Raw genomic sequence first — 14,650 nt, 5'->3', positions numbered from 1 at the left:
GACGCCCGTGAGGAACTTGAAGATCCAGAATGAGGCCTTGTTTTCTTTCTCTTCGTGGTTGATCTGACAGTCTTTAGAGGGGGTGAGATGCGAGGTTTCTTTACCGGTTTAACGACATTATCAGTGTCAATATCTGTCTCATGGTGCTCCCTGTATGTGTTTGTGGATTCTGTAGTGGGTGGGACGGGCACGGTGGCGTCTTGGAGTATGTGTTCAGACTGGTGCTGCGTTTCCTGCATCTGCGCTTTCCACGCTTTACGCGTGGTTACAGATACCGTGGTCATTGACGCGCCAGACATCGGGGCGCTCAGGTGTGAAAAGAAAGAAATGTCAGTGTAAGATGTGTGAGATGTCGCAGCAAGCATAATAGCGCGTACAATAGTGGCGACACCGCGTCTCGGCTACAGAAGAAAGCACGTGAGCTCAGTCATCGCAAATACTCAGCACCACAGGCATGAAAGGGTTCCAGCCAAGGTACGAGTTCCAACCCGTGGCTGCAAGATATGATCGACTGTCATCGTATATTGAATTAGGTAAGCAAGGCAGACTAACCCGTGGCTCTGTCATATCCGTACCGGAAGACAGAACTCCAGCATCTCCGAAGGAGTTGTTCTCCGAGCCCGAAACCCCCGAACCATTGGTATACTTGGGATTATGTTCCTCGTGGTCTGCCATTCGGCATAACTCTACACTCCATTCCCACATGGTACTCTGGTTGTCCACTCCAATATTCCTGCACCGGACTTCTAGTCCGCCATACATTTCTCCTCGCACGTTCTAGTATTCCTCGTGGACTCTGTAGTTAGACTTTATGATACACTACTCACACATACTTTCTCCTCTCGCTAGATAATTTTCCGCATGGAACTCCATACCTACATTACAAGTTACTCCTTACAAGCTCCTGCTCCCCCGACAGTATATAAGTTGTAACTCCTGTACTCTGTTCCTGCAGTTTGATTATCAACTAGATTCCCTCGCTTTCTTACCAGTCCTTTTCTAAAGTCCTTTCTGATCCTTCTCCGAAGGATCTTTACTCTGCTCCTTTTCATCCTCTACTTCTCCTCCATCCACTTCCAATAAGCTAGGGACCAAGGTCCATGGAAGGGTCTAGCGCATGAGCTAAGCCGATTCCCCATCTCGTCCTCCATACTCCGTTACTCCGCCCTCTGTACTCCACAGCCCCGTTACTCCGAAGAGGCCACAGTTCTGACAATGGTCACATGATCAGTCATGTGACTTGAAAAATGAAAAGTAAAAGTACAAAAAGTGAAGTGTAAGTAGGTGCTGGTATGTCAATTGTAACACAATGTGGTGGAGACATTTCAAGTACAGTAGACGAGGATAATACTGTAAGTTGATTGTGGTGTTTTTGGGAATTACAGTGCACAGTTTGTGATCTATAACAATCCCAGGCCCGTTGTGCCAAAGAAAAGGAAAACCTAATAGTAAGGGAGTACAAAGGTGTGGTGTGTCAGAGAACAGGACTCCGGCATCTCCAAAGGAGATATTTCCCAAAATCCAAACCTCCCAAATCTTTGGTATTCTCAAGATTACACTTCTCATGGCCTGCCAGTTGGCATAGCCTCATGCCCCACCCCCACATAGTACTCCAGACTCCCGTTCCCATACTCCTCATGGACTCTGTAATTTAGACCTTATAATACACTCCTTGCATATATATTTCTCTCTTGCTAGATAGTTGTCCGCATGGAACTCCATACCTGCATTATAAGTTACTCCTTACAAGCCCCTACTCCTCCGACAGTACAAAGTTGTAGCTCCTGTACTCCATTCCTACAGTTCAAATATCAACTAGATTCCCTCTTCTTTTACAAGTCCCTTTCTAAGTTTTCCAATCCTTCTCTGAAGGGTCTTTACTCTGCTCCCTTTTCATCCTCTATTCTCCTCTGTCCATTTCCGTCGCGTTAGGGACCAAGGTTCATGGAAGGGCCTAGCGCATGAGCTAAGCCAATTCCCCATCTTGTACTCTGTTACCCCCTACCCCATCTCTGTACTCTGTAACTCTGAACACTCTGCAGGTCATGGTTCTGACACAGTGCAATTATTGCGCATACAGTTTGAGAAGTCCAACACTGATCATGTGTGGTACAAGGCAACTGATATCATGCACCAAAGTTGATCGGTAGCATGGATGTTACAATTGATATACCAGCACCCATTTTACACTTTACTTTTCTGTACTTTTACTCTTCATTTTCCAAATCATGTGACTGATCACATGACCATTTATTTTACTTTACTTTTTGGACTTTTCATAGTTACATGACCAGTCACATGATGCATCACCTGACCAGTGTCTAGACTCAACATGTGACTGGTCACATGCTAGACATTGGACTTCAAACTGTATTTACAACTGTACAGTACCTCATGTATTGTAGTATATATACCTGAGCAATACATGGGAAGGACTCAGCGAATTCTCTCTTAGTGTCTACCAACATTAGTGAAGAGAACCTCCCTCCTTTGATAGGTTGTACACTTCCTCTTCCCACTATTGAGAGAACAAGCAAAGAGGAGTGAGTGAGAGAGTGGATAAACTCCCTTAGGATAGGACCAAGTTAGTTGAGGGTAATCAGGACTTGCTGAGAAGTCTCCTGGATCTATTGTGTTTATATACCACTATAAGGTGTTTGTACATATATACTATACAATTGCTAATTGTGGTGGCTGATGATGTCATAGGGTGTAGCCAGCTTTACCATGTGAGTATAAATAAAAGGAGGCGGCACTGCATGAGAAAGTAAAAGGATAAATGGTATTTGATATAAAAGGAAAGTGCTGCATGGCACAAAAAAGAGAAAGAAAGTTGAAGAGGAGATTTGAAAGTTAGAAATCCAAAAATTGTGTATTGTAACAATGACCATTCACAAATCTCAAGGGCAATCAGTGACACAGGTTGGGCTGGATGTTGTGAGGCAACATTAAACTATAACAAAAACAAAACCTGTCTCCCACTGCACTTGCAGGGAGTAAGAGTTTCAATGAGTCTTGTGATCGACAGATGGTAGTGAATATAGCAAGTAGAGGATATAGGAGTAGACTCAGAGGTTTCTGATGAGAGGTAAAGCGGATAATTCAAGTAATAGAAAGCTAAAGAACTATACATGAGATGTGTAGGGCTTATATAGCTAACTGTCCGTCCCTCAGACTGAAAGGGGAATAAACGAAAAGTGGTCTGAGGAATAAATCGACCAATAAGAAAAAGGAATAACTATCGTACAACTTTGAATGATTAATCAGCAGGTGAGAGAGTTATACTAATAATAGGTGTTGTCACGCATGTTCAGGAACTGTATCCTCATGATGAGGTACAATCCTGACTAAAGTGTCTATTAGTATATCCAGGCACTGATGGGGCTTGGAGCTGGTTGGCGAGATGCCTACTACCAGTCTCTACCCATTGTGCTGGCTAGCTGGGAGTGATACCCAGTCTCTGATCTGTGATATAAAGTGGTAGCAATGGTTGAGAAAGCCTGTGAGGGCTATGAGAAGTAAAATAGCAAATGATACCTCTAGCCCTAGAGCCAGAGGTGTAATGGGAAAAGTGTTTGAGAACCAAGACAGAGACGATAAGGAAATAATAAAATGGTCCTTACAGATGTACGTGTTCCAGTGTTTTCAAATGGGCAACTTTTTGTTGCACCATCTTGCTGCACTTCAGAAGAGAGAATAAAAGTGCTATTTCTGGATGGTTCAAATGATAGACATACTATCAGTGTGGCCGTTAGAATAGTCAAGGTCAAAGCCTGTTAGCCTTGTTAGACAACATAAAATAACAACCTAGAGTTTGTATACTCTGGCGCACAACTAGAACTAACTATAAAGGTAGTGAGGGGAGTGGTTACCCTTAGGATAGGACCGAGTTAGTTGTGGGTAAACAACAGGAGGACTCGCTGAGGAGTCTCCTGGATCTATTAAGGTATATATACTACTATAGGTTGTTTGTACATGTTGTACTATACAGTTGATAAGGCAGTGGCTGATGGTGTCAGAGGGCACAGCCTGTGTGACCAGTTCCACTGTGTGAGAGACTTGTAGCTAAACTAAGAATAAAGGCAGTGCCGCGCGAGAAAGAGGAGTTTGAACAAAAGGGAAAGTGCCGCATGGCACGGAGTGTGAAAACTACAGTAAAGGTTAAAGTGGAGAATGAAAAAGGAAAGGTCCGAAAATGTGTTATCGTAACACAACATACATCATGAGTTGACATTAGTACAAGGGCTGGTAGCTCAGTTGGTTAGAGTGCCGCCATACATAGGCAGAGGTCCTGGAATCAATCCCTGGCTGGTCCACTTTGCCTTTATGCACTCCCTGTGGTCAGGTGGCTATGTGAGGTCACATGGCTAAATCCAATAGTTGTAACAACCAAAGTTTGTATACTCTGGCGCACAGTGAAGACAGGAAAAGAGGGGTGAGTGAAGGAGAGAGTAATCTCCCTTAGGGTAGGACCAAGTTTGTTATGGGTAAATAACAGGAGGACTTGCTGAGGAGTCTCCTTGATCTATTGGGGTATTTATACTACTACAGACTATTTGTACATATGTACTATACAGTTGATGAAGGCAGTGGCTGATGATGTCATAGAGTGCAGCCCGTGTGACCAGCCCCACTGCATGAGAGACTTATAGCTAAGAATAAAGAAAAGCAGTGCAGCGTGAGAAAGTGGAGTTTGAACAGAAGTGGAGAGTGCCGCATGGCACAGTGTGTGAAAACTACGAAAGAAAGTTAAAGTGGAGAATGAAATTTAAAGGTCCAAAAATCTGATTACTCCAACTTCCTTCCCACACCTTTGTTCGTCCGGGACCTGTCCTCACCACTGATGGCCAGCAAGAAGCCTTTATTGACCACATAATTGGCAAATAAAAGATAGGGTGTAATACTCAATACCCTGTGTGCTGGCTGAATTCCCCCCAAAACACAACAAGTGGCTGAAATGTTCAGCTCTTGAGGACTTTCAGGTGCTTGATGATTGGCTGGAGGAATGACATAAAAACAAAAACAAAAAATTCAGGGCTGGACAGGGCATACGTGTAGCTCACAACTCATGATTACATGACATTATACCAGTTCATTGCATCACCAAAAACACATTGGAATTCTATACCTTACTATACTGTATAACCTGTCATTTGACACCTTGTACAGTAGACTACTTTCTCCCCTTCTTATCATATCTCAATTCCAATTCTCCATCTTTTCCTTAATATTGTCCACCAACATAGTGGACTTCCAGATAGATTAACTAAAATTTTACCCCAATGTTTTGAGAAATAGCTGACACACTGCTGGTTCTTTGAAAAGTCAGCAGTGTCAGGCAATGAACACAAAGCTATATACAGTAACAACGACAAATGTCTGGCCAAGTCCTTGTAGAAGGCGGTGGATCAGAGTATTGATGTTGAAGAGTATCGGTATAAATGCAAATCCAAACTAATATTGAACTAAGGAATAATACATTGAGTGTCTACTCCTTATATAGCAAATAGTGAGGATCAGATTGAAAAGAGGAAGAATAAGAAAGTGTTCTGACCAAATGACTATCCAATAGTAAAAAGAGAGTAAGGGATGTACAATTAGCTGGATCAGTGACTCATGGGAAGGTGCTGAGTCACAGTCTGTATTGCTGATTGATGCCCCACTGAAGTGTTCCTGAGCACAACTCTTGATTGTGAGGAATCAATTTTTCTTATCACATTCCCATCATGTTGTGGTTATCCGATGTCATGCACCAAAGTTGATTGGTAGCATGGACAGGTGTCAATAACGAAGCGAATATTCAAAAAGACTCGCCTTTGCGCCACACAGGCACAATACCACGTGGAATAGTAATTAATATTGCCCTTTTTGAACTTGTGGCTGATCAGCACCACCTCTATTAGGCAATCCAGTCACGCTCACCTTTGCTTTTCCATTCGGTACTTTCGGCATTTCGGCATTTCGGCAAATTTTCGCGTCGCCACTGGCTACACATTGCATTGCGCCCTCGCTTTTGTTGTTTCCCTTACTCCCCTTCCTTTGCCTAGCCCCACCATGGGCCCCTTCCTCTCCTTTTTATTCTCACCTGACGGTCATTTCTGGATCCCCATTCTAATCCACTTGTTTGTCACCTCCACCCTCCTCCTCCTCATCTTATTTGCACCCCCACCATTTCTGATGTCACCACTTCCTATCCGCTTCCGTTGCCGATCCATTGACTACCACGTGCCACTGCTGATATCAGCAAAGCCCCGGCGGCCGGTCCAAATAGGGCAACAGGTCCATCTTCATGACGTCGATCTGCCATCATATACTATCAAAACATCGGTCACTCGTCTTGCCTGGTTGGAGTGTGGGTGGGTAGTTTTTGAGCTGGAGAAGGTTCATCCCCTTGCGTCGCCCATGTTCATTGCTGTCCCATTCACTTGGGTACACTTATCTTTTGTCCATCGTCTTCGCTACAGCTACAGCTACCACACGCTGCCTGGGACTCACTTGTTCCAAATTGGAACTACTCCTCTCCCTCCCTCGTTTGATCAGGTGGTCCAACACAACCAGTCCATTGGTAAGGCCATGGAACTGTCGGATTTGGACTAGGTGGTGGACTGGTGGCTCCAATTTCTTTTTCTTCAGCAGAACATTCATTTACAGTGCGATTATTTTTGATTTTTGAATCATTTTTATGGACACATATTTTTTTAGAATGCCTGACTGACAATAAAGGAACTGTGTTGATACTGATAGTGTTTTGCCTTGCCCTTTTTTTACTGCATCTTCCCATGACATCATGATTTTCCTGCTCTCTTTTTGCTATTGGACTTTACTTTATGGCTGTACAAACCTGTGACATTACTCACAGCATTTATTGTTCTATCCCTTTCTTTTCCTTTTTTTGACAATCTTATCCTGTACTACCTACGCAGGATTCGTCAGCGTACATTCCTTCCTTCATATTCTTTCTCATTCTTTTTGCACAGCTATACTGTGCATAGCCTACTTTTCTTTTACTATATAAACCCCTGTATTTTACCTTGTAAAAAAAAGAACAAGAAATCCAATCCAGACTTCTTCTCTACTCTCAAGTTCACTACTCTGCTACTTGTGATCCAGTGTGGTCACAACACTTCCCACTTCTACCACTGTTAACTGCTGTCATCGTCACTCGTCACTTTTTGAAAGTGATTGTCATCCCTTTTGATTAGAGTCCTTCTGAGCACTACAGTTTGTGCGTCAGGAGCCTGCTATCACTGGGAACCTCGTCACCTTGTCATCCTCGTCATCCTCAAACCTACCTTGTGCTACGATTAGCAAGGTAGTGCTCGTCTATACTCGTCACAAAGCCCCTATCCTTCTATAAATTCAACTATCCCTCCTCCTCAAAACCCACACTCATACACCTCTGGGTTTTACTTTGAAGGATCTTTATACGTACCACCCCACAAACAACCAGACCACTCCACTGTTCTAGGAGGCAAAGCCCATAAACAAGTTCCGTGGAATCTGGGAGGATTGTGTGTTGGTTTGTTTTGTGTGTGGTTTTCTAACTGCAGTTCTCATCATCGACACCGAGTCATTCCCTGTCACTCCTCTCGCTCTTGGACTAGAAATTACAGCTGGTATTCTATTACTTTTATCCTTTTTCTTCTTATTCTCCATTCATACTCACATCCTATCATACTTACAACGGAGGAGAACTGTTGTAGACCCTCAAGAAGATATCCAAATGACATAGCAATGATCCAGTGCTATGTCTGGGAATACTTCAGAGAGATATTGATAAGCGAGGAAGGCTATGAGTCAGCGCCTTCTCATGGGCTTACTGATACAGCCAATCGCACATCTCTTACCAATATTTTCTCTCATATGATTAGTAAATACGATAGATTGGACCACTTTCTCTTTCTTTTCCTATTGGTTAGTTAATTGGTCAGACCACTTTCTTAACTCTTCCCTTTCTCGGTCTGACAATTGTTGTTCACTATATAAAGAAGTACATACTCGATGTATTATTCTTTAGTTCAATATTAGTTTGGATTTGCGCCTATATTGATACTCTTCAACTCTCATACCCTGCTTCACCGCCTTTCAGCAAGGACTTGACCAGGCATTGTGTTTTGTTATATAGCTTCGTATTCGTTGCCTGACATTGATCAGAGTTATGCCATTGGGATATCTTCTCGAGGATGGGAGAGGAATCTCCTACACTGTAAGTATGATAGGATACAAGCGTGAAAGGAAAATAAGAAAAAGAAGGATACAAGCAAGAGAGTACCGGCCGTGACTTCTGATCCAATGGTGAGAGGAGTGACAGGGAATGGGTTGGATAACCATGACATGGCAGGAATGCAATAGAAAATTTGATTCCTTACAAGCAGCTCAGCCAATACAAACCTAGTTTATAAAGAACCAGCAGCATGTCAGCCTCGAACTGGGCACAAAGCATCCCAGCTATTTCTCAAAACATTGGTTTAATTTTAGTTAATCTATCACAAAGTATATATTTATAATATTTGAAGTATCACAGTCAGGCCATCGAGGTTTGTGTGTGAATCATACCCGGCTTGGCTGGAACACTTTCATGCTCGTGGTGTCAGCCCACATCTCTCATGTCCAGTAGCTTACCTAATCACAAAATATGAGAATTGATATTTGTGTCACGGTGTACATCTCTCCAGTGACCATGTCGGAGGATGCGACATCAGATACCGTCCATATAAAAAAGGACAAAAAGTCAAGAAAGCACAAGCAGGCGACGGACCAGGTTGCTGTTGACAACGTCGAGACAAAAGGTTCGTTGCTTGCCATTATAGCATCACTGATATAGCTCATTATTTTCTTTTTCCAAGTCAGGTGAAAAAAAGAAGGAGAAAAAGAGCAAGAGCAAAAAGACTCCAAACGATGCCTGTGAAGTTGTCGTAAAGATGGTTGTGGACGATCCATGTACGTTTACTCTCGTTATCCCATCTTCTCCAGCTTGTAATGAATGTGCTCCTTAGTGGGAGATGGAGAAAGGCGCGATAAAAAGGAGAAGAAGCGGAAAAGAGAGGCTGGAGATGAACAAAACGCGGTCGAACTCAGCTCTGTCAAGAAGGAGAAAAAGAAAAGGCAGAAAGAAGAGGCTGAAAAAGAAGACAAACCGACCGAGTCTGGCACTGTCAAGAAGGACAAGAAGAAAAAGCGGAAAAAGGGTGAAGAAAATGGATCCACAGAGACCGATGGGCCGACTAGAATATCTGATTCATCAAAGTCTTCAGCTGCAGTTTCTCATCCTACACCTTCAGATGCCCCTTCGGCAACGGAAGTCAACGATTTCTTGACAAAACACGCTATCACAATCCACACGCCCGACGATATTGATGCTGTGGTGCCCATATTATCGTTTTCTCAACTTGCAATCCCCTCAGGCCTATCATCTGCATTTTCCGGCTTCAAGGAGCCCACTCCTGTACAAGCGTGCACGTGGCCGCCAGCTTTGCAAGGTCGCGATGTTGTGGGAATAGCGGAAACAGGGAGGTAAGTCAAAATGTCATTGAACTTCCATATATTTTATTAACTAATATTCACTGTAGTGGAAAAACTCTGGCTTTTGGTCTGCCGGCGCTTGCTCGAATCTTATCATCTCCGCCCGAGAAAAAAGGAAAGTCAACTGTGACGACTTTGGTTGTCGCACCAACCCGGGAACTCGCCATTCAAACACACGATACCCTTTTTGCCCTCGGCGCACAATACGGTATTGCCAGTGTAGCTGTGTTCGGCGGAGTTGACAAGGCACCTCAAGTAAAAACATTAGCCAACGCTAACAAGGACGGAAAGATAACGCGAATCATTGTTGGCACCCCCGGCCGTATTCTCGACCTCGCCAATGATGGTGTATGCGATCTCAGTCGGTGAATACTTATTTATTTGATTGTGTCTTTTTTATCTCGCTAAACTTGGAGAAGGGTAAACTACTTGGTGCTTGATGAAGCAGATCGAATGTTGGACAAGGGTTTCGAGAACGACATAAGGGCTATTATCTCTCGGACCTTGCAAGGAGCAGAGCGGCAGACCATGATGTGTAATTTGCGCTCTCGGATTTCATGGATGACAAGCTAATATTAGTTTAGTCAGTGCGACTTGGCCGGAGGCTGTGCGGCGACTGGCTAGTACCTTTCAGAGAAACCCGGTGCGGGTTACTGTAGGTAGTGATGACCTCACGGCCAACAGTCGGGTAGAACAATTTGTAGAAGTATTTGACGATGTCCGGGATAAAGAGTATGTGTGTAATCGCCTTCGGTCAGTGCTTCAGCTGATTTTATCTATAGCTCACGGCTACTTGAACGGCTGCGGTCGTTATCGCACAAGAAGATATCCAAAAAGGGTTCTGATGAAGCCCGCATCCTCATTTTTGCACTCTATAAAAAAGAGGCTTCTCGTGTAGAGGGCACACTTCGACGGCACGGATATGATGTTGGAGCTCTACACGGAGATATGTCTCAATCTGCCCGGATGGAGGCGCTAGATAAATTCAAGACTGGTGAAACCGGCCTTCTTGTTGCCACTGACGTGGCTGCGCGTGGTCTTGACATACCTAATGTTGGAACAGTAATCAACTATACGTTCCCACTGACAATTGAGGACTACATCCATCGAATTGGCCGGACAGGTAAATGGAATGCGCTATATATACATTGGGCTAAAATATTGACATGTATTACGTCAGGTCGTGGCGGTCGCACTGGAAGGTCTATCACATTCTTCACTGGGGATAATCATGAGCGGGCGTTGGCAGGAGAGCTGGCACGAGTTCTTCGGGAGAGTGGCTTTGACAATGCAGCAGATGGTCTGAAGAGTTTCCCGATGACTATCAAGAAAAAGACACATGGTGCATATGGTGCATTCTTCCGAGACGATATCACGGCTGCTCCCTCGAAGATCGTATTTTAATGCAGGCGTGGTAAGGTTGTAGATGAGAATATATACACAAGTGTATCTGTCGCATGTCTTTTTTTTTCACGGATATAAGTGATGTGATGGATGACATGTAATGTATGAGCGTGCCCTCGACGACCAATATGACGTGTCTATTAGGCAGCCCCGCACTGCCAAGGCTAGTCCGACTCTGATCCAATTACTAACTGGGACCTTCCCCTTTGCCTTTGCCTTGCACCTCCGCTCAAACCTCTTGCTTTCAACCACCATCCGCAGCATACTTTCGTAATAATTTCAGCCAGTCTATACGACAATCAGTCTAATCGTCCAGCACGCAGATTCCCTGAAATCCAAGGCAGTGGACGCACAGCATCACCTAAACCTCGTGCGTGTTTCTCTCCATCTTACCTGTGTCAATTGGTTATAAAAGTCGACCAGTGACTGCGTGTATATCGATATCACCATGATGGGCCTTTTCAGCCAGGCAGGATCCCATATCCGACGGGCACGAGGCACCTCCGTGGACGACAGAGCACCAGAAGACACTGAGCCCGACGATACATCGGTCTTGTCTGTTTCTTTCTACTATTCACAATGCCTTTCTTCGATTTTAATTCCCAATACAGAGACGAGGATGAAGGCTCTGTTATTACTTCGCTGATATCACAGCTGAGGTGCGCAGCTCTTGGACTCCCCCCTACAGTCTCGTTACTCACCTGCTGTCTTGACGTTGCGATCGCAGAGTTGGCATGGATCTATCCAAGGTTACCTTTCCCACATTCGTACTTGAGCCCAGGAGTATGCTCGAGCGTATAACTGACTTCATGTCTCACCCTGATCTCGTTTTCGGGCAAGTATCATCACTGACCCCCTCTTGCTTTGTACTCACTCCCCCGCCTTTCCACCTGTTAGTTCCGAGAAGTGTAATGACCCCGAGGAGAGATTCATACGCGTTCTGCAATACTACCTTGCTGGATGGCATATCAAGCCCAAAGGGGTGAAGAAGCCGTAAGTCTCAACCTGAAATACATGTACTACAAGACGAACATCTTCATCGTCCAGGTATAATCCGGTCCTCGGCGAGTTCTTCAGGTGTAGGTACGACTATTCGAATGGAACACAGGGGTTCTATGTTGCTGAACAAGGTGAGAAACCTCGTAAATTATTAGGCGGAGATTGGTACGATGAAACATCATAGTATCCCATCATCCTCCAATCTCTGCATTTATATACATTTCGCCCATAAACCGAGTATGTATCATCGGAGAGCTGAGACCCAAGTCCAAGTTCCTTGGTAACAGCGTTTCGACCACGATGGAAGGCGAGAACCGCATCATGCTACTAGGAAGCCCCGAAGATGGCGGTACGTCAATAAGTCCATCAACGAAATAAGGGACTCGCTTTGATATCTTGTTCAGAATATGTGATCACCATGCCCAATATGTATGCAAGAGGTATACTTTTCGGGAAAATGGTCCTTGAGCTTGGAGACACTTGTACCGCAAAGAATGAGAAGCATGGGCTATTCTGTGACCTTGAGTTCAAGACGAAAGTATGCCCCAAGTTCCTCCTTTTCAATCGTTCTACAGGTTGGCCTGAGCATACTTCACAGGGCTTCTTCTCAGGAACGTACAATGCTATAGCAGGCCGTGTTCGAAGGCGTAACGCAGATATAGGAGAGGTATCAGGGAGATGGAGTCATACCATGGAATTCAAGAGTGCAAAGGTAACAATGACATACATGATTCGTTCAAGAGCTTGATTATTTGATTCTAGAACGGTAGTAAACGTGTGCTCTTCGACGCGATAAAAGATGGTCAAAATATTGCACCCAAATTTGTAGTTCCCGAAGATGAGCAAGAACCATACGAGTCACGACGGTAAGTGGACTACATTCATAGCACCCGTGCGACAAGTTTTATATGGCTTCTGCACAGACTCTGGCAAAAGCTCACGCAAGCCATCAATGCGAAGGATATGGAAGCTGCAACAGAAGCTAAGAGTGCCGTAGAGGATGCTCAGCGTGAATTGCGTCGGAAGAGAGAAGAAAGTGGTGAACAGTACGTGCCACGCTTCTTTGAAGTGCGTGACGGTCGTTGGCAGCCTCGACTCTGGTGAGATTATTTGTTCCTCTCATTGCATTATCCTGAAACGACCTCCCCCAGTATACCTAATGACCCAGAGGAGGCCACAGATGCTGTACAGAATTGGATATGGCCATCTACTGGACAGTAGACTCCAACACTTTCTGATTACGCAACACTTATTCCGTACTAATGTGATCCCATTGGATTGTACATGTAGCAACAAATGAGGGTATATATATATGAGCATGAAATCCAATGAAAATAGATGCAAACTAACGAATGTAATGAAAACTAAACAAGATATGGAAAATTGCGAGAACAAAGACAAGAATGGGTACTAGATTAAACACGAATTAGTGCTACGCGTACCACCAACCATCATCGCCTTGCGTTGGTGTGATTGAGACGGTGCTGGGTGTAGGTGAAGCTAATGGAGAACGGTAATAACTTTGTGGACGTGGCGCCACTGGCCCAAGATTAGGATAACGTTTCGGTGCATGCATAGAATCCCAGACAGAAGATTGAGGTGGAGTGTCGCTGCGTGTAAATTGCGAACCATTTATTCGGCCTAATGGTGTACTAGCGCGACCTTCACTAAAGATAGTACTAGCGCGCGAATCGGGTCGTGGAGGTGATTGCACATTGGTAGTATCGGGCTTTCGATGTTCCCCTTTAGACTGGGCGGATATCATGTTGGAGTGTTGCACCTCTACTTGTAGCTGTGCGACACGAGACTCGAGGACAGCCAATTGATCTCGAAGCTTATTTTCACGATCCTATAAAAATGTAAAGTCAGTCACTTCACATGTGAGATGGTCACTTGGGGGGCTTACCTTGCTTAAACGTTCTTCTGCGTCTTTTTCTTCCAACTGAAGCTTAGCCAATGAGAAGTCGGCATCTAGCTGTACATGAGTCTGCTCCACATGGTCCAACTTGCTTCGCATTGCCTCTAGCTCCTCTTCATATTCTTTAGCTCGCTTTTCCCACTCCGAGGAGCGCTGTTGAGCTTGGACTAAGCTTTGACGCGCAGCATTGGCTGCTCGCTCGCTATTTGTTGCTTTGTTCTCTTGATCTCTGAACCGCTTTTGAAGAGCTGCGTGATCGACTTCGAGGGCTTTACTTCGGTCTCGACTTCGCCTCAACTCACTTAATTCTTCGTTATCAGCTTGTCCGATGAGAGTAGTAAGTGTTTGAATCTGTTCCGATGCACGATGGAGATCGTCCCAGTGGCTTTGTTGCGACGAAAGGCGTTCATGTTCCTTCTGTAGGGTTGTCAGAGCCTCGTTTGTAGCATTTTTCTCGTTTGACAGGAGTTTAATATGATTATCAAGCAACTCCACCTGTAGGATCGATCACACATCAGGTAAAAGAAGGGGCAATTGAAAGATACCACGAACTTTAGTTATTAAGCTTTGCGTTTCAGTCACGCTTTCGCGGTTAATGTTTTCGAGTTCGCTGATACGCTCTTGATTACCCTGGATGGCTACGTCAGAGGCTTTCAGTCGAGCGAGACTTTGAGAAAGGGCATCTTCCAATTCCCTGTTCCGTGATTCGATTGTCGAGGACTCTATTGCTTTTGATTTGACAGCATCTTGAAGTTCTTCCATCCGGATACGGAGACGATCCCGCTCAGCTTCAACAGCTCTAAGCCT

At 44.6% G+C, this 14,650-nt stretch overlaps 3 protein-coding genes across 3 annotated transcripts; 2 read left to right on the top strand and 1 right to left on the bottom strand.

Annotated features, from left to right (window-relative positions):
* Window positions 1-100: 100 nt before the first annotated feature.
* On the bottom strand, window positions 101-434 carry SERLADRAFT_478942 (uncharacterized protein; the record flags this gene model as incomplete). Its single annotated transcript, XM_007323547.1, has 1 exon — window positions 101-434. A coding segment is annotated over one exon (264 nt), but the record flags the coding sequence as incomplete, so codon positions are not given.
* Window positions 435-8,983: 8,549 nt separating this feature from the next.
* Window positions 8,984-10,926, top strand: SERLADRAFT_352582 (uncharacterized protein; the record flags this gene model as incomplete). The annotated part of the gene is made up of 6 exons (XM_007323546.1): window positions 8,984-9,513; window positions 9,570-9,887; window positions 9,942-10,057; window positions 10,107-10,254; window positions 10,305-10,645; window positions 10,703-10,926. The coding sequence occupies 6 exons, from the start codon at window positions 8,984-8,986 to the stop codon at window positions 10,924-10,926; spliced, it is 1,677 nt and encodes a 558-aa protein (XP_007323608.1).
* Window positions 10,927-11,122: 196 nt separating this feature from the next.
* On the top strand, window positions 11,123-14,414 carry SERLADRAFT_478935 (uncharacterized protein; the record flags this gene model as incomplete). The annotated part of the gene is made up of 14 exons (XM_007323545.1): window positions 11,123-11,296; window positions 11,350-11,481; window positions 11,538-11,585; window positions 11,654-11,761; window positions 11,824-11,919; window positions 11,974-12,056; window positions 12,110-12,274; window positions 12,330-12,463; window positions 12,524-12,637; window positions 12,688-12,791; window positions 12,849-13,025; window positions 13,077-13,774; window positions 13,832-14,338; window positions 14,396-14,414. 11 exons carry the CDS (start codon window positions 11,375-11,377, stop codon window positions 13,144-13,146), a joined length of 1,206 nt encoding a protein of 401 aa, XP_007323607.1.
* Window positions 14,415-14,650: the final 236 nt, after the last annotated feature.

The sequence above is a fragment of the Serpula lacrymans genome (genome assembly GCF_000218685.1).
Source record: "Serpula lacrymans var. lacrymans S7.9 unplaced genomic scaffold SERLAscaffold_16, whole genome shotgun sequence".
Lineage (NCBI taxonomy): Eukaryota > Fungi > Basidiomycota > Agaricomycetes > Boletales > Serpulaceae > Serpula > Serpula lacrymans.
This window is presented reverse-complemented; position numbering and strand designations above follow the sequence as displayed.